Raw genomic sequence first — 26,964 nt, forward strand, 5'->3', positions numbered from 1 at the left:
CCAGAGGTGGCCATCCTTAAGCCAGTCCACTACTTCCTCCCTGCATTCCTCCCATCTGGATATTTAAAGACCCATCTCCCTTCCCTTTCTGGCATCACCTTCTCCCACCAAACCGCTAGATCCGCCCAGGCCTTTCTGTAAATAAAAGCCCCTGACTTGGGTACAAACCAGGATGCAAATGTTGGGCTTAATTTCTTGTGGATTAGGGGTGGGCCTCCACGACCTAAGCAGGATGGTCAAGGGCTCCAGAAGGGGAGGGTGGAGGGCGGGGTACCTGCCTCTGGGCACATCCTGAATTATGAGGATGGTACAGCATATTTGAGGAACACCTGTGGGATGAACCTGCAGGTAGAGTTAGGATGGTGACCCTCTGTCTAACTTTGGGCAGATCCTTCCCAGCCCTTGTACAGCTGGGCAAGGACTTGGCCTTGCCTCATTTATTCAGTAGGGCGCACCCAATGTCTTGCCAGGGCCTGACACACAGGAGGTCCTCTGTGAGCTTTGGCACCCACCGTGTGCTGGCCCTGGGGCAGGAGCTGGCAGCCAAGACTGGAAGACCTGGCTCTTGCCTTCCAGGGGCTTCTAGGCCCGTGAGAAAAACAGACCTGGACCTGGATGATGAGGGCAGAAGTGACATTCACTCATGCCACTTTCACTGAGGGAACATCTAGGGGAGACTGACTCAGATCTGATGTGTCAGCCTGAGGGCTCCCAGCCTCATAGCCGTGTAGGCCAGCAAGGCCACTCGAAGCAGCAGCAGCAGGAAGGGGCGTGGCAGGTACCTCTGACCCATGCAATGATGGGAGCTTTTGAAATTCAGGGAGTGACCAATCCCTTTGCGCCATTATTGATTTGGGCATTTATTCCCCCAAATGAAGCATTCTGCCAGCTTCCTCCTGGAGACACAGGACTCCGGCCTGAGGTCCCAGCATTTGTGAAGCTTGGTCTCTCTTACACCTCACCCTAAACTTGCCTGTAAGTCTCCACTTACGCTGGAGCAGGCTTCTCTTCCTCTGGCCAGCAGATGCTGAGAACTGCCCTCAGTAGCCTCCCCTGCCCCAATACACACACACACATATACCCCATGGGTGACCTCTCAGCCCCCTTACCTCAATCCAGGGACAGACAGGAAGGAGAAGGCAGGGTAGCCCTAAGGGCCACAGAGGTGGCTTCACCCTCAGAGCTTTGGCAAATCCGGAGTCACAGCATCCCAGGCCCCTCCGAAGGCCCCGCTGCTGCTGTGGCTGCCAGGGGAGCTGTTGGAATGCGGCATCTAGAGCTCAGTGGAGGGGAGAGGGTGAGGGCTACAGGAGGCAGCTGAACCCTGGCCCTGAGCAGCAGGCTCTCAGGCATCTCCTACCTGCTGGGGGAGGGCTCTCCTTCCCCAGGCCATGTCACTTTACTTGTCCCGGTGCCTGAAACTTTGGGCTTAGAGAGCCAGTCTATTCCTTGAGGTTTCCTCATGCGCTGGCCCTGGCCTCTTTCCTTCTCCTTCTCTGTGACTTTCCCTGAGAGTAGTTCCACTGGAGGATTTGAATTACACGATTCACAGATCTTATGCAGAGTTACACCTCATTCCTTATGACTCAGGCATTTGAAGGAGCCAAAAGGGGGCTGATTCCTAGGAACTAGTGGCTGGTAGCCTTTCTGATACTTCCTGGAGGGTGATTCACTCAGGAAAAACACACGTCCTTACTTTGATCTTACAATTCTCCCAGAAGCCTCTCTGACCTCAGGTCCACGCTTGGACCCTGGTACATTCCATTCCAGCCACTCCAGCCCCTGTGCTGCTCCTCAAACATGCTGCGCCAACACACATGCTATTTACGCTCTCTACCTGGAATGTTCTTTTTCAAAATATCACGGTCAGCAACCTCATGTCAGGTCTCTACTCAAAAGTGACCTTCTCACCCCTACCCCAATATTGATACCCACCTTGGGTTTTACTATTTCTCCTTAGCACTTACCACTATTCAACATACAACATATAAGCTCCATAACGGCAGAAACTTTGGTCTTGTTTGCCACTCCATTCCCCAGCACGTAAACCAGTGCCTGGTAAAACGTAAGTGACTCTGGTTGATAAGACTGTGTAATTGAAATTTGCTAAGAGGGTAGAACTTAAATGTTTCACCAGAGATATATACATACATACCTCTGTACATAAGAAAAAAGTCGTTTGAAAAGAGAAGAGAAAACAAAAGAAAGTTTCAAAAACAAAACCTCAAAACGGTGCCTGGCACATAGCAGGTGCTCAATAAAATAGTTGTTAAGTGAATGAATAATATGTTCAGGGTGCTCAAAGAAGACCCCACCAATCGTCAAACCAGGAAGGAAGGGATTTGGTCTCAGCTTGTGTGTGGCTGAGGCATTTTCCAAGATGACCCAGAGCATCCGGGTTGTTCCCTCCTCCGCCAGGAATGGGTACCATATGATGGCACCAATGGGCTTAGAAGCTGACAAACCCTCGGCCGCGTAAGCACTGGCAAGAGCAGTGGAGCAGCAGTAGACAGGCTTATCCAAAAGATCCTGCTAGGGGTAGAAATTTCCCCAGGATAAATGGTGGGCTTGTATCTTACCTGTAAAGGAAGGCTTCCACTGGTGACAGGACCCATAGCCAGTTGTCCTGGTTAATGGGCCTCTGTCCTGTTGTTCATGAGGTTACAACCAACTAAAGTCAAGTGGATGAGAAGAAATGTGTCCTTTGCCCCTTTGCACACCCTCTCTGATAAGCACCTCAAACTCAACTCATCCCAAACTGGTCACTCCCTGCCCCTAACCTGTTCCTTCAGGGTCTCCTAATTCAGTAACTAGTTCTACCATCTACCCGGTACCCAGGCCTGAAACTTGCATCACCTTTAACTCCTTCTGCCTTCACCCCTTCTTGCTAGTTCATCTCCAATCTCCACCTTTTCACTCATTTGTTTAGCAAATATTCATTCGTTCTGTGAGCGCTGTTGTCTCAAGTAGAATGTTGTGGGATGCATGTGGGATCTAGTTCCCTGACCAGGGATCAAACCTGGGCCTCCTGCCCTTGGGAGTGCAGAATCCTATCTACTGTGTCACCAGGGAAGTCCCTTGTGGAAGTATTGCAAGAGACTCCCAACTAGTCCCCTGCTTGTACCCTTGCTCCTCAACATAGCAGCCAGTGATCCTGTTAAAACTTAGACCATGTCACTCCCTGGCCCAAAACCCTCCAATGACTTCCACTGTAGTCTAATAAAAGCCTGAGTCCCTCCAGTGGCCTACAAGACCCTGTAAATCTGCTGCATCCCTACCCGTCAGACTTTATCTCCCACCATTTCTTCCTAGAACATCCCACCCCAGCCTCTCTGGCCTTCTGGTGTTCCTCAAACAGCAGGCCTGCTCCCACATCAAGGCCTTTACACTTGCTGTTCGCTCTTCCTGGAATGCTCTTTCCCCAAACACCTGCAGAGATCACCCACTCACTTTCTCCAGGTCTTTGTTCAAACATTACCTTCAGTGACACCTTTTATTAACTCCCCTCCTCCCCCCAACCCACAGACACCTCAGGTCCTCCTTTTTCTCTAAGACATGTGTCACCATTTGATACCTGTTTTGTGTATTCTGACCGTCTATTTCCCACACTAGAATGTAAACTCCACGAGGCGGGGATTTTCTATCGTTTACTTACTATCGTGTTCCCTAGCACCTGGAGCAGAGCTTGGTACAGCGCGTGGGCACAGTATTTGCTGACTAAATGACAGATGGAGAAATAAAGGCTCGGTCAAGTTCCTTACCCGAGGTCTTCACAGTAAGTGGTGTGCTGCATTCTAGAGCCCTGCCCTGGATCTTAACCCTAAGTTATGCTTCCCTGTTTGTCAATCATCAGGCAGAGAGCCAGAGGGGAGCTCTGACCTGAAGGCACAGGTTATTTGCTAACTGAGATGCCAGCTTCATCCTGCTCGCTGGGTAAGAACAGTCCTGGTTTCACAGGTTTTTAGAACACATGGAGGTATCTTCCTATCTGTCTCTGGTCGTATTGTTTGGCAAACCCTCCTCCCTGGAAACTATCCCGGATAATAAGAGAAGAGCCAGAGGTTTCCCTATCCACATTGTCTGAATAGGGCCATACCATCCCACTATGCATTATTCCTGCTTTTCCACCAAACTGTACATGGCCTGACACAAGAGTTACTTGCTCACATCATCATGATCTTGAATCAGGAGTTTCTGGAAAGAAGTTCTCTGTACTTTTCTTTTCTTTTTTTTTTTTTTTTTTGTACTTTTCTTTGTATAGCATCTATGACAGAACTGAAGGCCCTCGAGGTAAGCTTTCTGCTAAGGTAAACCTTTTCTGCAAATGACGATAGAAAACTCAAAACAGCCAAAGCTACATAAAGTATATATGTACAAACGAATCCAAAAGATTGATGACAAAGACCAAGTGGAAGAACGAGTCCTCAGGGAGGGGAAATACCACATAAAGGATTAGGGGTGAGCGTGAGAATATACAGGTCAAGGGCAAGCTGGAACCACCATTGATACTAAAGTCGTTGATTTAATCCCAGCTCCTATCCTAAACAGAGGTAGGACTTACTAGCAGCTCTCAGACTTCAGCAAAAAGCCAAGTCAGATAAAGGCAGTACGTACACACAACAAGGACTCTGCCTTAGATTCAGAGATAAACCCTGCTGAGGTCACGCCATTTTATCTGAGGCCTTGATCTACTTCACTCTGCCCCCTGCACACCCACCAAATATTAGGGTGCAGACTGCCACCTCTTTCCCTCCTTGGCTGGCCTCTTTACTCCTTCCCCTGATTGGTCAATACCTCAGGAACCTACCAGTATCCTCTGGCCATCCCTACACCTCCCATAAACTGTAGGTGACCAGGTCAAAACAATCACATATTAAAAAGCTAGTTACTGGGACTTCCCTGGTGATCCAGTGGTTAAGACTCTGTGCTTCCACTGCAAGGGCCGCGGGTTCGATCCCTGGTCAGGGAACTAAGATCCTGCATGGCACGGGGTATGCCCCCCCCCAAAAAAAAAGCTAGTTACTGCTGCCACATGAAAGGAAGACTAAAGAGGCAGCTGGAGCAGACCAAACAGGCCTAAGACAATGAGAGGTTATGGGAATGGAGAAGGAATGGTTCTGAATGACACTTCTGAGAAAACACCAGCAAGTGGCACTCTGGAGTGGAGCACTGAAGAGGACTCCGAGTGAGGTGCAGTGATGGTCCTGCTGCCACTGGGCACTCAGGCCGCTCCTTCACACTACTCTTCACGTAGTGGGTTGGCCAAAAGGTTCATTCTGTTTTTTCCGTCAGATGGCTCTAGTAGCATTTAGTTGTCTTTAACTTCATTCAAAACAATTTTGTTAGACTGTACGTGACAGCTGTCATATCAGTGTGCATTTAAAAAAAGACTTATCAAAGTTGGTGAATTTTTATGTAGCCATTTTAATATTGAAGATGGAAGAAAAGAGCAACATTTTCAGCATATTATGCTTTATTATTTCAAGATAGGTAAAAACGCAACCGAAATGCAAAAAAAAAAAATTTGTGCAGTGTATGGAGAAGGTGCCATGACTGATCGAACGTGTCAAAAGTGGTTTGCGAGGTTTCGTGCTGGAGATTTCTCGGTGGACGAGGCTCCACAGTCATGTAGACCAGTTGAAGCTGACAGCGATCAAATCGAGACATTAATTGAGAACAATCAACGTTATACCACGCGGGAGACAGCCGACGTACTCAAAATATCCAAATCAAGCGCTGAAAATCATCTGCACCAGCTTGGTTATGTTCATCGCTTTGATGTTTGGGCTCCATATAAGTTAAGCGAAATAAACCTTCTTGATCATATTTCCACATGCGATTCTCTACTTAAATGTAATGAAAAGTTCCATTTTTAAAACAAATTGTGACGGGCGATGAAAAGTGGATACTGTACGAGAACGTGGAATGGAAGAGATCGTGGGGCAAGTGAAATGAACCACCACCAACCACACCAAAGGCTGGTCTTCAGCCAAAGAAGGTGATGTTGTGTATATGGTGGGATTGGAGAGGAGTCCTCTATCTATTAAGAGCTCCTTTCAGAAAACCAAACGATTAATTCCAACAAGTACTGCTCCCAATTAGACCAACTGAAAGCAGCACTCGATGAGAAAAGTGTACAGAATTAGTCAACAGAAAACGCGTAACCTTCCATCAGGATGACACAAGGCCGCGTGTTTCCTTGATGACCAGGCAAAACTGTTATAGCTTGGATGGGAAGTTCTGATTCATCCACCATATTCACCAGACATTGCACCTTCAGATTTCCATTTATTTTGGTCTTTACAAAATTCTCTTAATGGAAAAAATTTCAATTCCCTGGAAGACTGTAAAAGGCACCTGGAACAGTTCTTTGCTCAAAAAGATAAAATGTTTTGGGAAGATGGAATTATGAAGTTGCCTGAAAAATGGCAGAAGGTAGTGGAACAAAAGGGCGAATACATTTTTCAATAAGAGGTTCTTGGTGAAAATGAAAAATGTGTCTTTTATTTTTACTTAAAAACCGAAGGCACTTTTTGGCCAACCCAGTACTAGCACTTGGTTCCTCTAGGGTAATAAACATATATCTACTAGGTAACAAATGACAGACAAATTTTGTCAAATTAAAGACAAAGAACATCAACATGCACTGGCAATTTTTAATGTTTCACTTGTGCAGAGCTGAAATTTGTATTTAAAGGCACGGAAGGAAGGAAAGGCAGTTATCACAGCATGAATTCACAGATGAAAGATGCTGGATCAAATCATAGCACTGTTCCTCTTCAGCCTTAGGAAAATAAATAATACGGTACTAAACTAGATGTTTATTTTTATTATATTTCCATGTAAAGACATCACCCAAATATCAGCTGAGCAAAAGACTTTCTGGCCAGATACCAAGCCCGCACAGTTGATCCCACTTTGGAATAAATGCCCAGAAGGTACACATCACCAGCGGGTGGGAGCTCTAGGCACAAAGTTGGGTCTCATTCAGAAAGTGGACAGAGATTTGAATCAGTCAAACATGCAGCTTCAAAAACTGGAAATCTTTCATGACATTTGTTTTGAAAATAAAACTTGTCAGCATATCAAGAACTATAATTTTCTAAAATGGAATCAGGCCTGATTAAATAGCACTTAAGACTTACTGACAAAAATTAGAAAAATAAAAACGAAAACTCTTCTGTCCTTGAAAGAGATAGAAAATTATATTTTTTCCCTGTAACATCATAAGAGAATCATCAGTATTTCAATCTTACATCTCTTAAAATGTCATTTCTTCTTCTTTCCACATTCTCCCACTTTTAAAATAGCAAAGCCTGTTCAACATGGCAATTTTTGCTAAGTAAAAGGATGCACTATTTATTGAATACAAGAGTATGAATGAGAAAAAGCTGAATGTTTAGAAAAATACTCGTTTACCCCTAATGGGATCATACCCACCAGGTGGAAAGAAAGAGAAAGACTTTCTTAAAAACAAAAACAAAACCCAGTGATTTAAAACATTCTGTACATAATTCCTAATTTCAAAGCATTATTAGAAACTCCTGAACAGTGTATAGCAAGAGAGGGAACAGAGAAATTTGATAGAACAGGAGAGAGCATATTTCTAACTACTTTCATTTACAAAACATCAGCCTTACCAATTATTAGCTTTCTTCCTTATTTAAAACATTGATTGGCCAGCTTAAATCATAACAGCATGAAAGTAAAAATAAGTCTCAACTTAGGTATGAGCACAGTGATTCAGGACCACTGTTTCTGTCTTACAGAGAGGATTCAGAGGTGTGTTCCCTTTTAAACATATGCCCCCAGACACCTTATATGCAGGTTCCATATAAGCATGTAAATAAAACAAGTTCTGTATTTTCTCAAGTGATTTTACAAGTTGACGGTAAACTAGATTTTAAAGATAAAACTAAGCCTTTAAAAACATTAAGCCTCAAAATTTCATCCAGTGTTTTCTTTAAGAAATGGATTATTAAAATCATTTTTGAAATGAGATATTAAATGTATTTAAATCTTGGCTTTTCCATACTTAATAATTTTTCTTAAAAAAAAAAAAAGTTTAAAAACATCAAGAGCCAGAACATGCTGCCAGGACAGAAATCATCAGAAACGTCTTCAGTTGCAGACCCTGGGCAACTCAGTCTTGTTTTGAATTTTTCAAAGCCTGGAGTCTCTCTAGTAGCGGAGGATGAGAATAATGCCACATAGAGAACAACCAGTCAGAAACAGGGAAACCCAAGTTATCTTTGTTTAGTTTGATTAAAGCAGAATATAAGTCTTTAGCCTTCCCAAGTTTCTTGGCAAACGCATCAGCTTGAAATTCAAATCTGCGGCTTAGGACTGTTAGGCAAAAAGAAAGAACCTGAAAAAGTAAATAAAAGTGTTTTAACCACTGCTCCCCTCTTTGTTGTCACTAAAGGTTTCATGAGCCAAAACTGTAGAGGAAGTTTGGCTCAGGATAAGAGAAACAGCAGGCCAAAAGAAAGATCACTCATATTTAGGGGACCTAGGGTGGGGGAATTATTAAAAATTGAGCCTTTTCCCCAGCAAGCCAACAGACCAGAAACAGATATATGTCCAAAGGAATGTCAGTCTTAAAGAAATACTAACATTTGAGAACCTGCCATGTGCTGGGCACTGAATTGACACTTTACATATTCTCCAACAATCCTACAAGGTAATTACTCTTACTCCTGTTTTACGGATGAGGAAGGTGTATCTCAGAGAGGTGAGATAACTTGCTTGTAGTCACACTGCTAGAAGGTGGCAGTGCTGAAATTCTTGATGATTCCAAAGCCCATGGACACTACCTTCCTCAGATACAGGTAAGATGTGGTGATTTATATTCAGACTCTTCTTTTTCTTTTTTAAAAAAATTCTTGCTCACTTATCCACCTTTAAATGATAACTGAGAACATTATAATATATATATATGTGTGTGTACACGCACACACACACGTATATATATATTATAGCCACTAATGACAATCTCAAAATAGAATTTTCTAAAGTGTTCTGAGTTATGGTAGCTTCATCAGAATAAATGTTCAGTCCCTGAAGGTGACAACTACGAAGAGGACAAATTTCATCCGAAAAAATAAATTTTGAGGGAAAATTAATTTATTTGCATATTGAAGTATTACAGGTTGAATGACATGATGTCTATTTCTTACTTTAAAATATGTCAGCAATAAAAAAAAAAGTTTAAAAAGTCTCTCCTCTGTACCTCTTATTGCCACTAGCAGATATAGAGTTTCAACATAAAGTCTGGGAGTTCCTGATACCTTCTTAGATATGTTCAAAGCTAATATCTGAATTCTACCTGAAATTTCTTTCCAAATCTTGAATGTACTTTTTGGGACAGAATCATTAACTAGTATCTATCTATCTATCTATCTATCTATCTATCTATCTATCTATCTATGTATCTATCTCCTGATTTCAAGTGTCCCAGGCTAACTGTTCCTTGAATCTCACTGTAAGACATAAATAGAAACATAAGCAGATATAACCTATACCTACCTACTCTGCTGTAGGTTTCCAAGCTCTTCTTGATGGGGTAATTTCCCCATTTTCTGGGAAAATATGTCTTTCCTATAATGACCTCTTAAATGCTGACATTAAACATAAGATTTTCTGTTTAAATACTTAGTCTTTTTGAAATGAATCTCCTGGGCTCACCAAAGTTTTTACAACAGTTGCTAATATCTCACATTTCAAATTACTCTAATACCCCACATTTACTTAGACATTTTTTGAAGTGAACGCAACTACTCAATATAAGGAGACAAAGACAAAAACTGAGAGGCCAAATTAGATGCCCAAAGGAGAACCACTAACGTTACTGGTGCCTTCCTTAGAGGACACTTATACTCAGTCAAAATCTAGTAACTTTTACTTAATGAGTTTATCTGATTTCCCAGTCTATGATTGGTTGAAGAAGAAAATTATAAACAGATAATGACCATAACAGAAAGTTACACTGATATTAGCAAGGATTATCAGCCTGACAGTGAGCGAAGAGATAAGAAAATTAGTTAAACAAATAAATAAACAAACAAACAGCATAACTGCTTAAAGAGCAAAGCAGTCTGGGGCATTTCATATACATAACTCAGTGTCCTTAAGGCATTCCTGAATTGTGACTGAAGACAGAAATGACAATTACCACTATAAGGTGTTCTATAACCTCTTTAAGAAGTAACAGTCTATGTACAGCATTTTATACTCTCAGCAAAAGGTAAAATAAAAAATTAAAACATTTAGAGTTTAAAGATAATAAATCTCAGTTCTCTGAAAATGAATGTAGATTCTGAGGACAATGCTATACAAACATGATCTATTCCTCTCCATTTTTCTTTGCTGGTGCCTTACACCCCAGCCCACCCCCACCTTTTACGGAGAAAGTTAAAACCTTAACTCTACAACCTGTCCCAAGAAAGAATTCTTCTGAATGGAGACATCTCGAGATCCCCGATACTATTTCTTGGCTTAATGTGGAAGTCTAATCAATTAGTATCAGGACATGTTGCCATCACTGGATTTATTCATATACAGTCTCATTAATCTATGTCTTATCACATATACGGAGTCCCCCTACTGAGTGGTTCTTAAACTACACTTATCATAAAACACCCAATTCTGATTCAGAGGGTCTGGGGTGGGATGCTAAGGCTACTATGAATCAGGTGGTCAGGGAATACAATCAGAGGAACACTGTCATACAGCCTCCCTTATCCAGTCATACTTACACTCAATTATATTTGCTTTGTCCCTTCACACACACAAGGTTTTCACCCAAGCACTGGTGAATATGTGGTTTAGGACATAGCATTCCGATAGTTAATCTCCATCTACCAAGTCTCTAGGTACCTGTTATATCAAGGTTTTCACCACTAAAGTCTAATTCTCCACTTTTTTTTTCCCCTAACAGTATGCAAGCACTTATTATTTGGGATTGGGTTTTTCTGCTACTTTCTTATACTAGCTAGTAAATCAAGCGACTAAAACTTTGTTTCATCTGCTTGTTAAAACTATAGTTTTGTTCTGTTTTTTCACTACCCTAAAGGTTCTAGATTTGAAATAGACAAGGGCATATGTGAGATAATTTTAAAGAGTATACGTTACCTCATTGTAAGGTGAAAAAATAAACTGGAAGATGATCAATAGTCCAATTAGAGTGGGTTGGCTGTCATAAAAACCAAATGCAACAAAAAGCTCCTTTCGACCAATTAATACAGCAAACAAGAAAAAACACAGGAAAGAATTCATCTAGAAAGAAGGATACAAAATTTCTAAGTTATTTCTAAGCTGATTTCACTGTGGGATCAGTAGAACAAGACATCATGATGTGATTTTAAGAATGATGTTAGTGTAATCACAGAAAAAGTTATTTAGGTAGTTTTATAGTTTTACTTTTATTCTAGAAGGAGAGAGGGCCTGAGTTGAGGATATATACACTAATTCATGTTAGTGGACAAATAATGGTTTAGCTGGATGACTAGGACCTTGGAACAAACTAGTGGATGGCTAACAAGAAGATCTGGAAAGGGGTATGTGGTAAAACTTCCAAAATTAGCCCAGAGTATGATAATACTTAGGTCTAACGTGAATGTTCACCAAAAGCGTTCCACGGTAGAGGAGGCCCTCTCAATGATCAGGTGGAGAAGATATCTGCTCTGCAGATGTTAGCCAGCTTCTTTCCTTAGCCACTCTAGGACTTGGTCAAGGGCTCATGAACAGAGTGGCCATGGTGATAGGGATGGAATCAATGCATTAATCAGCAACACAGACATCCCCCCACTGGCTCTTGCTGAGTGTACAATTTTTCAGAAGAGGCAATCAACCCCGGCCCTAATGAGGTACCTCAGGGACCAGTCCACCACCCTCATGGTAGGCTGATTTTATTGGACCCCTTCCTTCATGAAAGCAGCAGTGATTTTCCTTATTAAACTGAATAACTTACATTAAACTTGGATTTGGACTTATTTAATGTCTTACTCACTGCCATGTATCCGTACAACATAGCTTCCCGCCAAGGAATTCATTTTTATACCTATAGATGTAAGGCAACAGGAAGGTACGTACAGGGGTACACAAGTCTTCCCATACAATCCATCACCCAGAACCAGCTAGCCTTTTAGAAAGGTACAAAGACCCATTTAAGTCTCAGTTGAGGCCATATATGCTCAGAACTAGTCAACAAAACACAGTGCTACTTCACTTAGAGCCTTAAAACTGTGGTCACTCTGCTGGTTTAGTGGTATTAATACCCAGAAGCGGAATATTACAGAAATTATTATGTGCTTTATATTTACTACCTTTTCCAATTTTTTTTCCTATGGGTATAGAATGACTTTTTTCCGCTCCAGGGAAGCCCCTATAATGACTTTTTTAAAAGAGAAAAAATGTTTTTTAAAAAGTATTTTAGGGCTTCCCCGGTGGCGCAGTGGTTGAGAGTCCGCCTGCCGATGCAGGGGACACAGGTTCATGTCCTGGTCTGGGAAGATCCCACATGCCGCGGAGCGGCTGGGCCCGTGAGCCATGGCCGCTGAGCCTGCGCGTCTGGAGCCTGTGCTCCGCAACGGGAGAGGCCGCAACAGTCAGAGGCCCGCGTACCGCAAAAAAAAAAAAAAAAAAAAAAAAGTATTTTAATACCCAAGTTATCTGGGCTCACTCCTTTTGATCTTCACAGCTCCTTAGCCGAGTGACTCAGGAGGTGGTGACAATGACGATGATGATAACAATAAATACTTCTATAGTACTTACCATATTCCAGGTACTACTCCAAATTCTTTACGTATATTAACTCATTTAATTGTTACATCAGTCCTATGAGATATCATCACTCAATAAGGGAATGGAGGCAGAGAGAGGCTCAGGAACTTGCCTGAGGTCACACAGGTAGTAAGTCAGGGAGCCGTGATGTGAAGCCTGGCTACAGAGTCTGTATTAACCTCTCTACTATATGAACTCTCATGCCTGCTATATTTATAATTTGACTATCCTGTCATAAAAAGAGAATTGTCACTCCAAACTTACCTGGCTAATAATGATATTTTTGACTGTGTGTCCCAACTTCCAGTGCCCCAGTTCATGGCCTAGCACAGCAAGCACTTCCTCATTTTTACATCCTTGTTTCTTATTCTGAATCGAAGAACAAATTGAAAATAAATTATCAACAAACTTCAAAAAGTTTATACCTTTTAACCCAGAAAGAGACCTTCTTAGATTCTAACTTAAGAAAACAATCGGACTTTTGTGCAGAACTGTTCATTCACTTAACAAAACATTCCCTGAACCACTCCACATTAAACACCGGGTTAAGCTTGAACACAGAATCATGAACAAGACAGACATATTCTGACTTCATGAGTCTACTTTAGATTAAAAAATATATAAATATTTATCAATAGGACAATAGTTAAATAAATCATGACACAGTCATGTGACAGCCATATTATAAACCCATTAGAAATTTTGCTTTCAAAGATTATGTTGCAACATGGGAAACTGCTCATGATAGTGCCAAATAACATTTATGTTATACATCCACTAGATGAATATCCACTAGATGTTTTCAAAGATTATGTTCTGACATGGGAAAATGGCTCATTAGGTGAAGAAAGCAGGAAACAAAACTAAAAATATATAGTATGATTCCAATTATGAAAAAATGCAAATGTGTATGTAAAAATACACAAATATAGAAAACAGACTGAAAGTATATCGAAATGTCAACAATAGTTTTTCTATATGGTAGAATTACAGTGATGTTTATTTCATATCTTTCCTATTTTCCAAATTATCTGCTAATAAGGACATGTCACTTATGACCCCCAAAAACACCAGGAAATGCTCTTTAAAAAACTGAGACTTCCAAGCTAAGATGGCAGAGGGAACATTCACATCTAATTTTATTCCCTCTAAAAACTCCAGTAAAACTACAATCAAGAGTTGGTTTTTTTTTAAGATATAAACCCACAAGGATAGGGAAAACAGGTGAGGTGGCAAGAGCAACAACATTTTGGAAGCAGGAAAGCAGACAGACAAATGATAATAGACTAGGCAGGCCAAAGGAAGTTACATCATAAGCTAGCAGTGGAGAAAAGAGAACCAGCCTGATTTACACTGGCTGAGAACACTGATTAACACTGACAGTCTTTAAAGGGCTCGAGAACTAACAGTACCAGGTAATTCTGGAACTGGGGAACAGGAGGTGGTGGCTGAAATAAGAATTGAGAGCTGTGTGAGAAATGATTAAAGCTCCAGATTCCTTCTCCAACTCCACACCAAAAGGCAAGTGCTCCTCCTCGTTCTGGCAAAAGCCTGAAAGCTCATTCTCCCTGGATAGGGCAAAAGAATAGGACACTTCAACTGGGAGTTCGACATAGTTGAGGGCCTGGGTACACTAGCAACAGACCATGTATTTGCTTACCTAATGGTATGGTACACTGAACACTGAGAACTCCCTCTCCCAAACTAGTCCTCTCCCCATACCTGGCTCCCAGATAACTACCCACCAGGCAAAAGACTAGAAGAGTACTCCCTGGGAACTGACCATTCTACCAGGAAAGACCTGAAGATACTAACAGCAGGTATTCCTCAACTACAAGCACATCCAAGCCAAGCTACAGTGAAGCTCAAAGTTGATAAGCCTTATCTACAGGCTCAGAGATTCCAATCAGGTTTTCAGTCCCATTCCTTTACTAAGGAGTACACGAACAAGGATTATCAGGTATGCAAGGTAAGTAAGCTGTTAAGATGGAAGACCAGATACAGAAAAAAATGCAGTATGGAAGAAACAGAAATTATAGAAGGAGAAAATTCAGAGATAAGATATTATATTCGTGGAAAAACAGAGGATAGTGTAAAAATGGGAAATTCAGAGAAAAATAAATCTTGGAAATTAAAGCTTAATAGAATGATTGGAAGGACTTCCCTGGTGGCACAGTGGTTAAGAATCCGCCTGCCAATGCAAGGGACACGGATTCGAGCCCTAGTCTGGGAAGATTTCACATGCTGTGGAGCAACTAAGCCTTTGCGCCACAACTAATGAGCCTACACTCTAGAGCCCGCGAGCCACAACTACTGAGCCCACGCGCCTAGAGCCCGTGCTCCGCAGCAAGAGAAGCCACCACAATGAGAAGCCCACGCACAGCAAGGAAGACCCAATGCAGCCAAAAATAAATAAATAAATTTATTTAAAAAAGAAAAAGGTTGGGAGATGATGGAATCTCCCAGAAAATAGAAGAAATAAAGAAATGGAAAAGCAGGAGAGAAAAGCTAAGAAAGTTCAATATAAGGAAGCCAACATTCAAATAATAGGAACTCTGAGAAGAGAGAATAAAAAAATGGAGAGGAGAAAATCATCAACAAAACAATTCCAGAAAGTTTCCTAGTACCAAAGAACCTCAACTTCCAAATTAAAAGGGCCCAATGCATACCCAGCACAATGGGTAAAAACAGACCCACTATGTTGTCCATTAGAAACTAATATAATATTGCAAATCAACTATACTTCAATTTAAAAACAAGGCTCACACCAAGGCATGTGAAATTTCAGAACACAGAGAAAGGAGCCAACAATTTCCTAGAAGCATAAAAATTAAGGTAACATACTAAGGATAAGTAAACTGAATGGTTTCAGACACCTCACCAGCAATGTTGAAATCAAGAAGACAATGGAGAGAGTTCCCTGGTGGCCTAATGGTTAGGATTCCGGGCTTTCACTGTTGCAGCCCAAGTTCTATCCCTGGTAGGGGAACTGAGATCCCACAAGCTGTGTGGTGCGGCCAAAAAATTAATTAATTAATTTTTTAAAATAAAGCAATTTAAAAAAAAAGACAATGGAACAATGCCTTCACAATCTGGAAGAAAAAGTATTTCCAATCTAGAAATCTAAACCCCAGTCAAAGTGACAGAAAAGAATGTGACAGAAAAGTGAAGGCATTTTGATGCCAGGACTCAAAAACTTTACTATGCAGTCTTTCTCAGGAAGGTACTGGATTGAGGATGTTCTTTACCAAAATGAAGGAGTAAATTAAGGAACAAAAAGTCATGGAATACAGAACACAGGAGACCCAATGTAGGAGAGAAGTGAAGGAAATCTCTAATGGTAAAGGGCAACCCCAGAATGACATCTATACACCAGCTAGAGAGCGTAACCCATCCAGATTTGAACAGTGTGACTCGAAAGAAAATCTGTTAAGGGCTGCCATGATCACACTCTCAGTCACCATACCATCTTTTTAACCTGATGAAACTAGTAGAAGATGTACACTATCAAGAGAACACAGCAAATCAACTTGGAATCAAGGATGAGCACAAGGGAAGTCCAGTATGAGAACTGAAGAGCAGGGCTTCAGAGAAACCACCCCAAAGAAAGAAAATAGAGATCTCTTTTGGGGTGTGGCAGGGATGAGGGGGACTAAAACTAATAAGGTTAATGATGCAATTAAACTTGTAGGAAATTATACTGAAGGACAGCAGAAGTTGTGAGAAGAATTAGCAAAAAGATAAAAGGAAAACTAAGCACACTTAAAAAAAAAGCAATTATTAAGCAAGAGGGAAAAAAGGTAAGGCATGCTCAGCAGTGAATAGGTACAACACTGTTTTACAATAATGTTTACAAAAATGTTTTGATACTGATTAAACCAAGAACTGTAACAGGACTATATTGGAAGAATTGAGGGAAGGGAGGAGCAGAGCGGATGTTAGGACAAGAGCTAAATCCTCATCTACCGTAAGTGAAAGTCAAGAGATAATAGTGTCAGGGACTTCGCTGGCGGCCCAGTGGTTAAGACTCTGTGCTTCCACTGCAGGGGGTGCGGGGTGGATCCCTGGCTGGGGAAACTAAGATGTCACATGCCATGCGGTGCAGGAAAAAAAAAAAAAAAAAGAGATAGGGTCAATAAATAATAGTACACATACAATATAGAAAATGATATGTGTAAATGTCAGAAGAAGCTAAAAGAGTTGCAGTCTGTGGGGAAAGGGCCCTGGCAGCACGTGAGCAGCACAGAGAAGCGAGAAACATGAAACTGCTATATTTTATTATATGCTTTTTTTGTACTCTGAACTTCTAAACAGTATGTTTGTGTTACTTTAATAAAGTAAAATTTAATGTTAAAATTTATTGGAGTTCTGCTTCCCTAACTTTATGATAGCCTCTCAAACCAACATTACAAATATATATGTAAATACACACACACACATATACACACAAAAATATATACATACACATGCATACATATTTCTTTTTCCTTCAACACATATGAAGAATAGGCCAGGAAAGATTAAAAAAGTAACAACAAAGTTGCTAACATTTATTAAACAGTGACTATGTACCAGGTCCTCTGTGCTAAATACTGTATTATAACTCATTTATACATCATAATCACCATATTAGATAAGTACACTTATTACTGCCCTTTAAAGATGAGAAAATCTAGACAACTGATGGGAACATACTGTATAGCATAGGGAACTCTACCTAATGCACTGTGGTAACCTAAATGGGAGGGAGGTCCAAAAGGGAGGGGATATCTGTATGTGTATGGCTGATTCATTTTCTTGTGCAGTGGCGGCTAACACAACATTGTAAAGCAATTAATTAATAAAAATTAATTAAAAAAATAAAAATATAAAGATGAGAAAATCTAGGTACAGAGAAATTAACTAATTTTCCTATGGCCACACAGCCAATAAACAGAAAACCTGGGATGTGAAGCCAAGTAGTCTGATGCCAGAGACCTGTGCTTTCAACTTTCACACAGCTATAACTATAAAAGTAAATTATTCAACATTTATCTAATAAACAATTTTTTAGTCAACAGATATGTAATCATTTGCATATTATTATAGTACTGGTTTTGAAATAACTAAACATAGGGAATTCCCTGGTGGTCCAGTGGTTAGGACTCCATGCTTCCACTGCAGGGGGCACAGGTTCGATCCCTGGTCTGGGAACTAAGTTCCTGCACGCCGCATAAAAATAAATTAATTAAATAAAATAACTAAACCTAAATGGTAGGTGGTCATATGAATGATAAAATATAATGTTTACAAAGCCAAATAAAATTCTCACTGTTTATAAACTTTCCAGATTAAATTTAAATAGTGCCAAGACACAATGAACAATTTAATCTTATACACACACTCTCACATGTGCATACCCACATTCACTCACCAACACACACATACTCTGAAAAACATCTAAAAATGCTTAATAACCACGATGAAGAGTGGCCCCCGCTTGCCACAACTAGAGAAAGCCCTTGCACAGAAACGAAGACGCAACACAGCAAAAATAAATTAATTAATTAATAAACTCCTATCCCCAATATCTTTTAAAAAAAAAACCTGCTTAATAAGGTAAAACAAATATCTTTAAACATACAGTTTAGTTTATTTTAAAGTAAGAAAAAGCCAAAGGTGAGGAGTTGAAATTAACATCCCTTGCCTAATCCCATGAAGGGGTATACTCTGAGTCAAAGAGTGAGCCAGAAAAAAAAAAAATGCTGGTGAAGTAGCCCAACTGTGTCAAGCTCATCTAAAGTGGAAGAAAAAGAAAAGTCTCCATTAAAATTCAAAAACATTATCTGCATGGTCCAGAAAACCCCAAGATGAGATATTAAAGTGCTTCTGGCTTGGTAGCACTGGGGCCAACTGATAGAAGCAAATACAAATCCTCTATTGAGGAATGTACCCTAAACTCAGACACTTCAAGATTCCCGAAGATTAAGATCATTGACCTATTATGAACTCACAATAAAAATTACCAAATACTTCAGAAAACAAGCCACAATGAGTAAGAGTTAGCAGAAACAATATGGAGCTAGCTGTATTAGCTCCTTAAGACTTCAGATACTGGAATTATCAGATACAGAATAAAAAGAAGCATGTTTTATACAAACAAGGGAACTAAAAACATGAGGAAGGAATAAGAGACTACCAGAAATGACTGATTTGAAAAAGAACCAATTAGAACTTTAAAACACAATGGACTGGTTAAAGAACAGATTAAATATAGCTAAAGGAAGAATCCATGAACTGGAGTGTAGAGCTGAAAAATTACAGAATGCAGCTCCAAGAGACAAATATAGAAGAGCGGTTAGCACCCATGGGAGACAGAATGAGATGGTATAACATTCATCTAATTGGAATTCCAGAAAGATAGACTAGGGAGAACGGGAAAGAAGGAATACTTTAGATAATGGCAAAGAATTTTTTAAACTTCAGGAAAGACATGAGTCCCTAGATTTAGAACCACAGTATATCCCAAACAGGACTGGGATAAAGAAGTCCATACTTTCACAACACGAAAATCGAAGAGAAATCTTAAGAATAACCAGAAAGAACTAAAAAAAAAAAAAAACCAAAACAAACAAAAAAAACCCAATAAGCTCAGAGAAGAATTTTTTTTTGGCCATGCTGCAGGCAGGACCTTAGTTCCCCGACCAGGGATCGAACCCATGGCCCCTGCAGGGGAAGCACAGAGTCCTAAGCACTGGACCACCAGGGAATTCTCACAGAGCTGACTTTTTCAACAGGAACAAAGGAAATCAGAACAGAATAGAAAAAAAATAAACAAATATTAGGATGCTAGGATAAATAGCGGTCAATCTTGAATTGATATCTAGAATGAGAGTGATATAAAAACAAAAACAGGGACAACTTCCCTGGTGGCACAGTGGTTAAAAATCCGCCTGCCAATGCAGGGGACATGGGTTCAAGCCCTGGTCGGGGAAGATCCCACATGCCGCGGAGCTACTAAGCCAGTGCGTCACAACTACAGAGCCTGCGCTCTAGGACCTGCGAGCCACAACTACTGAGCCTGCGTGCCACAACTACTGAAGCCCATGCACCTAGAGCCTGTGCTCCACAACAAGAGAAGCCACTGCAATGAGAAGGCCGCACACCACAACGGAGAGTAGCCCCCGCTCGCCGCAACTAGAGAAAGCCCACGCACAGCAACGAAGACCTAACGCAGCCAATAAGTAAGTAAGTAAATAAATAAATAAATAAATAAATAAAACAAAAACAACTTTCCAAAGAAATTTCTAAAGCATATACTCTGGAAGAAGCAAGGTAATTTCTAAAAGGAAGGTGTGAGATGAATACGGAATGGTAAGCAAAGACACAGGTAAGCACATAGGTAAACTTAAATAATGACTGTATAAAATAATAATAATGCTAATTTTAGGGGTAAAAAATAAACAAGATAAAACTAAAATATAATATGAAGGGGGTATAATTAGATCAAAGTGTTTATTTAAGGTTCCTGGATTGTTCAGGAAGCAGTGAAGATACTGTATATATTAAGATTTTAGGTTATATGGGCATGATTTATTTTTAACAGCAACCATTAAAAGAATAGTCATATATGAACCTTGAAACATTAATGACAACCCAAATATCATTTTTTAAAAACCTTCAATAAGTTCTAAAAATAAAGCAAGAGGAGGATGTGTGTGTATATGTTTGGGGTGGAGGTGGGGGTGATATGAAAAGGATAGAGGGGAAAAAAGGCATAAAATAATATGGTAAAAATAATTCCAAATATATCAGTAATCACAATATACATGAATAAATAAAGCTTGTCAAAAAAAAAAGACAGTGAGTGTTAGATTGGATTTAAAAGCAACCGTAACAACAAAGTCTATCTATGTATGAGACATCTAAAATATAAAAACTGTAAGGTTAAAAGTAAAAGGATGAATGTGATATGGTGATGGTTGCACATTATATACTAAAAACCACTGAACTGTACACTTAACCAAAACATAAAACAGAAGCAATATTGTAACAAATTCAATAAAGATTTTTTAAAAATGGTCCACATCAGGGACTTCCCTGGTAGTGCAGTGGATAAGACTCCATGCTCCCAGTGCAGCAGGCCCGGGTTCAATCCTCGGTCAGGGAACTAGATGCCACACGCATGCCACAACTAAGAGTTTGCATGCTGCAACTAAGAAGCCCGCATGACGCAACTAAGACCTGGAGCAGCCAAAATAAAAAAGTTAAGAAGTAAATATTTTTCGGGACTTCCCTGGTGGCTCAGTGGTTAAGAATCCGCCTGTCAATGCAGGGACACGGGTTCGAGCCCTGGTCCGGGAAGATCCCACATGCCATAGAGAAACTAAGCCCCTGCGCCACAACTACTGAGCCTGTGCCCTAGAGCCCGCAAGCCACAACTACTGAAGCCCGCGCGCCTAGAGCCGGTGCTCCCAACGAGAGAAGCCACCTCAATGAGAAGCCCACACACTGCAATGAAGAGTAGCTACTGCTGACTGCAACTAGAGAAAGCCTGCGCGCAGCAACTAAGACCCAACGCAGCCAAAAATTAATTAACTAATTAATTAAAAAAATAAAGTATGTTGTTATTTAAAAATAAATATTTAAAAAATATTCTTGTTTTTAAAAAAATAAACAAAATAATAAAAAAGCTTCATCTATGGGACACATATCTATCCCGCAACAATTACACAATATATACCCTAGAAAGTGAAGGCTAACGGTTTTGAAATAAACTCCAGCTACTTAAAAGAGTGACGTACAAAAAAAAAAATAGACAAAAAGGGAATTTATTTTGTTTTATAGACCTTAGAAAAATGCAACCTAATGGAAACACAGGCAGCAAGATACTGGAATCTAGATATTCTACCACTTTTCCACTCCTTCACCAATTCCTCATTTTGAAGGAAAATGACCACTTCAAAATGAGGCTGGGTAGAGGGACAGATTAAAATGACTGGCAAGATAGCATTTACATTTATTATCTCTTTTCCTTTTAAACATCAGTATTTACGTCAGAATACATTTGGTAGAGAAAGTGAAGAATGAGATAACTAGCCTAGTTTCTTAAATGGCTAAGAGACATGTGTACCTGTACCTTCAGGGAATGGCCATCAAGAGGGAATAACGAACAAAGCACCAATTAATGGACATGTATTCTAAGGGGGAAATAAAGAGGTGCAACTGAAGATTTATATACAAAAATATTCATTGCAAGAATAGTTTTAACAGCAAAAAACTGGAAACAACCCATACACCCAATAAGAGGAGAATGATTTTATTTTATTAATTAACTAATTTATTTATTTATTTATTTTTGGCTGCTTTGGGTCTTCGTTGCTGTGTGCAGGCTTTCTCTAGTTGCCGCGAGCGGGGGCTACTCTTCGTTGCAGCATGCGAGCTTCTCATTGCAGTGGTTTCTCTTTTTGCGGAGCACAGGCTCTAGGTGCGCAGGCTTCAGTAGTTGTGGTACGTGGGCTCTAGAGCACAGGCTCGGTAGTTGTGGTACATGGGCTTAGTTGCTCCACGACATGTGGGACCTTCCCGTGGGACCTTCCCAGACCAGGGCTCAAACCCGTGTCCCCTGCATTGGTAGGCAGATTCTAACCACTGTGCCATCAGGGAAGTCCCGAGGAGAATGATTTTAAAAAATGATGATTTAAAAAGATTAGAAATATATATAGTAAGATGTTTACGGTTAGTTGGATTATTCATGTTTTCTAATTTGTCTATTAGTTTAAAAATAAGCAAAATAGGCTGCTTTGTTTAATAATAATGATAACAGCTCCCACTCATTAAACGGTCTATGTACTAGACACTGTATTATTAGATATTTTACATACAGTTTGTTAATCTCCACTACTACAAGGCAGCTATCATTATCATCATTTTATATAAAGTACACAGTCTTTAGGCTTCTAGTTTCACTAGTTACCTGCCTCCCAGTATGAACTATGAATTAATTCTTTTATAAAACAAGCAGGTCTCTATTAGATAACATAGGCTCTTGTCTCTTGGTTTGATGTCTGGGTTTAGGAAGCTATTCAGAACTGCATGGAGTCACATTCAAAGATATGGAATGAAAAGACCTTAAATAAGGGTCACTTTCTGCAGAAAGGAGACTTGTTTATTGGTGGTAGATTCTTAGACAAAACTGGATTTTCTTTTCTTCCCATGCAACTTTCACATACAATAACAAAAGTAAGTACCACATATCTTTCACTTTTCTATAGCACTTTTCATAAAATTCATATGCTGATTCATTTGATCCTCACAACACCAAGCTGCACAAGATGGGAAGTAATATCTTCATTTTAGAGATAAAGGACACCAAGAAGTTAAAATGTCTTAAGACCATCTTGCTAATAAGTAGTGGGTAAAAGCCAAACCCACATCTCTGGATCTTGTCCTCTACTATACTTATCAACTGGGAATACTTTCACATGACCCTAGCACTTGCTGGGGAAATACTTGTTTTCTTCTATAAAAGTACAGCTTTTATATATTAAAAGTTTTCCTTTTACTTAAACTGCTTTTGAGACAGGTTGTTCCAATGATCGAATTTGTCTTCTGAAGGATAAAACTGCAGAGAGTAAGTTTCCTAGTCATCTTATAAAATGTGAATAGCCAGTATGGAGATATTCATCAAAATGTTAATAGTAGTTATCTCTAAGAGGAGGGATTTCAGATAACTTTAGTTTTCTTCTGTTCAAAATGAAACACTTCATCCTTTCTATGTGATCCAGACTTAAAACCATTTTTGCATCCCCCACTGTGTTGTACATAGTAGGTGTTCAGTAGCAGGTGCTGAACAAACCACTATTTCCTAAACTTCTGCCACACCTGTGTATTCTCTGTGTGATTATTTAATATCTTTTAAAAAATCAATTCACTTTTTAAAACTTAACCTTATCCTAAATGACAATTTTCATGAAATCATGATAAGCTAGTTTTATCTTTTTCCTAATATACATTAATACACATATAGCCATTCAAATTTCAAATACTGATATACTACCTAAAATCACCTCACCTGTGGTACATGCACTGGCGTTCTGCGTCAATCTTTGATTTCCTCCTTTACTCCCCATAATAGCAATCACCCAAGTACTTTAAATCCATCTTTTATTATGACTCCACACTTATTCTCACCTCTCACTCTAGTGTAGGCCCTTATTTCATGCTTATCTTGGTTATCTTGATGCAATAGGCCCCTAGAAGTCCCCCTTGCCTCTAATCTTTGCTCTATCATATATGTTGCCACCAAATTTTAAACTTCCTAAAACAAGCTTTGGCCTCTACCCAAATCAATCCAAACTTTCCAGGCCACTGAAAACAACCACTCAATGTCTTCAGGAAGAAGTACTTTACAAACTCGTCCTGGCCTACCTTTCTATCCCCTTCTACAAGAATCCGTTTATTCATTAGTCTCAGAATAGCCATTGTGTAGTTGTCTTTATAGCTTTATTCATTCCGTATCTTCAACCTGAAAAGCTCCATCCCCAAGTCAAAATTTTGCCTAGTTCAGATATCCTCTCTTTTAAGAAACCTGTCTGACCATTAGCATCTGCATTAATTTCTTAATTTCTAAAAGCCACACTATTTCAGCCACTCACTTACCACCCTCTGCCTTAAACTATGAGCTATTTGTATACATATCTACTCTCCTCTACTACAGGTTCTCTAGGGTAGGACTATGTAACTTATACATAGATGCTAAAATATTTGCAGCTACTCTTCAAGAAGCCAACAAAATAACTCAAACTCCATTCAACGTGGTTCAAAAGACTAATCTTTTCTAAGATTTAAGCCAAAGAATACTGTTCTCACAGATACTAAAGGTCAGTTATTTCATTACTGAAATCAGCAGACCACTATCTAACACCCAGGTTTGGCTATAAAGTAATCCACCCTGCATGTGGATACCTCTTCAGCAGGTTGACTTGCTGAACTTGTATGATTCCCCACTGTTGTCACCTGGTTACTCTTTTTGGACTTCAGTTTTCCTGTCTATAAGATGACCTTAAGAGCTCTTCCTAGCTTAAAATCCTATGACTCTTGGTCAGACCAAAATGACTTTTATTACAATATCTGGACAGGATAAACCCACTTGTTTCCCTTTTTTTTTTGGCCCCACCATGCGGCATGTGGGGTCTTAGCTCCCCAACCAGGGATTGAACCCATGCACCCTGCATTTGGAGCGTGGAGTCTTAACCACTGGACCGCCGGGGAAATCTGATAAACCCACTTAAAAATAAATATAATCAAAGGAGTTAACCTTCACCCAATACTGTTTAACCCCTTCACAGAATTTTGTTCCATCTACATATTTATAACAGGCTAGGCACTCTATTAGACCATCTCTTTAGAGTCAAAAGAGATGCTCAGTGATAAAAGTTATTTTCTGGTACTTAAAGTACACAGAGTACAAGGTTATTCACATATATTATTTCATTTAATCTTAACAACCCTAAAAGGTAGGCATCTTTATCCCAGTGTTTTTCAACTAGGAGTGATCTTGCCCCCTCCTTCCAGCACCCCCCAACCCTGCGGACATCTGGCAATGTCCAGTGACATTTTTCATTGTCACAGTTGTTGGGAAAGGAGGGATTGATACTGGCATCTAAAGGGAGAGGCCAGAGATGCTGCTCAACATTTTATGATGCACAAGATAGCCTCCCATGATGAAAAATTGCCCGGTCCAAGATGTCAATAGTGCCAAGATGAGAAACCCTGATGGCATTGTCTTTCAGTTAAGAAATCAAAGATTTAGAGAGCTTAAGTTACTTGCCCAGAGTTACACAGATCCCAAATCATCTCTGAATGACACCAAAGCCAATGGCACATTCCATCACACACACAACTACTGGAGACTGTTTCTGATGAAATATGTACTGTTTTCTTATCAGTGTTTCCCCTCCCCATTTAGTCTTGGTATACTTTAGATTTTGCTAGTCAGCATTAGCTGACCTCATCCAGGAGAAGATTCAGAAAAAGCTTTCTCAGACTAAAAGGTCAGATTTAACAAACGTCTTCTCTTGTGCTCTCACTGCTTCCAGTATTTACAGCTTCAATGCAGCAACTACCATATTGTACTGTGCTTGTATGACTTTCTCCCCTTTAGACTATAAACTCCTTAAGGGCAAGGTTTGCCTCTTTATTTTTGTATTCCTAGTGCCAAGGAAAGTATCTCAGCACAGAGTTTACATTTCATAAATATTTGTTAAACAAACAAAAGAAAACTGACCAAGTTACATAGTATACCCAAGAATGCACAGCTACTAAATGACAGAACCAGGATTCAAATTCAAGTCTCTCCACTGCCAAAGCCTAAAGTTACTATATCTCAATGAAGCTAAAAATGAGATGTTTATCACCTTTTTATCTTGCCTGTGGGAATTCTTCAATCATAAACATGTCAGGAATTATATATAAAGTCCGTGTTTTAAAGACAGCTTATAATCATAAGAATTTTCCTACCTTATACTTGTGTACATTCTGTGAAAGCTTGCAAGGTAGTTAGCATGTAACGATAGTGATAATCTCTCCCAAATACCACAGTTATAAAGGGGCCAGTGTGTTTTTATTTGATAGTCTCCCTGAATTCAACACTCACTACATAGAAATTAATGTTATTTTGAGTTGTCACAGGAACTGTTCATAAAAACTAAGCCAGGGTCTCTTAGGAAGAGAAGAACTCACTTTAACTTCAGCTTTTATTTCTTCACTGTCCCCTTCTCCATCATTGCAGGGTTCCATGCCAGACTCCTCCTGGATGTCTTTGTTTAGTACAGAATACTCTTCTAGTAGAGTGTCAAACAAAACTATTCGCTTGTTCTTGAAGAAGCCATAAAAATAAGCATTGCTGTGGGAAGAGCGTTTAGATCCTAAGGAAAAGACAGTTCAAAGCATGGAAAATAATTAAAAAGTATGGGGTTTTTTGGAGAGACGCCTAGAAACTGAATTACTGGAAAGGACATTAACATTTTCAAATTGTTTAACACCTGAAGAATATTATATCAACATAAATCACCACCAGCAGTGGAAAGTGCCTGTTTCTTTGCAGTCTTGACAACAAATATTTATGCTCATTGCAGCTTTATAGCAATAAGTAAATAAATAAAGCCTAAATATCCAACAGTCATGGAATGATTAAATTAT

The 26,964-nt window shown here is 39.8% G+C and overlaps 1 protein-coding gene across 3 annotated transcripts in view; it reads right to left on the reverse strand.

The window, feature by feature from the left end:
- Positions 1 to 5,523: 5,523 nt before the first annotated feature.
- ZMPSTE24 (zinc metallopeptidase STE24) overlaps positions 5,524 to 26,964 on the reverse strand; it is a 49,191-nt gene continuing 27,750 nt past the window's right edge. For 2 of the 3 annotated variants that reach the window (XM_027108969.1, XM_027108970.1), the window contains 4 exons: positions 26,506 to 26,690; positions 13,048 to 13,152; positions 11,134 to 11,277; positions 6,483 to 8,368 (listed from right to left, as the gene is read on the reverse strand). In XM_027108969.1, the coding sequence (XP_026964770.1) occupies positions 8,144 to 8,368; positions 11,134 to 11,277; positions 13,048 to 13,152; positions 26,506 to 26,690 (659 nt within the window). In that variant the 3' untranslated portion in view covers positions 6,483 to 8,143. Of the gene's footprint in view, positions 5,844 to 6,482; positions 8,369 to 11,133; positions 11,278 to 13,047; positions 13,153 to 26,505; positions 26,691 to 26,964 lie in introns of those variants that run through there. The other variant, XM_027108971.1, reaches the window with a different exon arrangement.

This window comes from Aethalodelphis obliquidens, unplaced genomic scaffold (genome assembly GCF_003676395.1).
Source record: "Aethalodelphis obliquidens isolate GAN/ISIS:26980383/991018 unplaced genomic scaffold, ASM367639v1 scaffold9, whole genome shotgun sequence".
Classification (NCBI taxonomy): domain Eukaryota; kingdom Metazoa; phylum Chordata; class Mammalia; order Artiodactyla; family Delphinidae; genus Aethalodelphis; species Aethalodelphis obliquidens.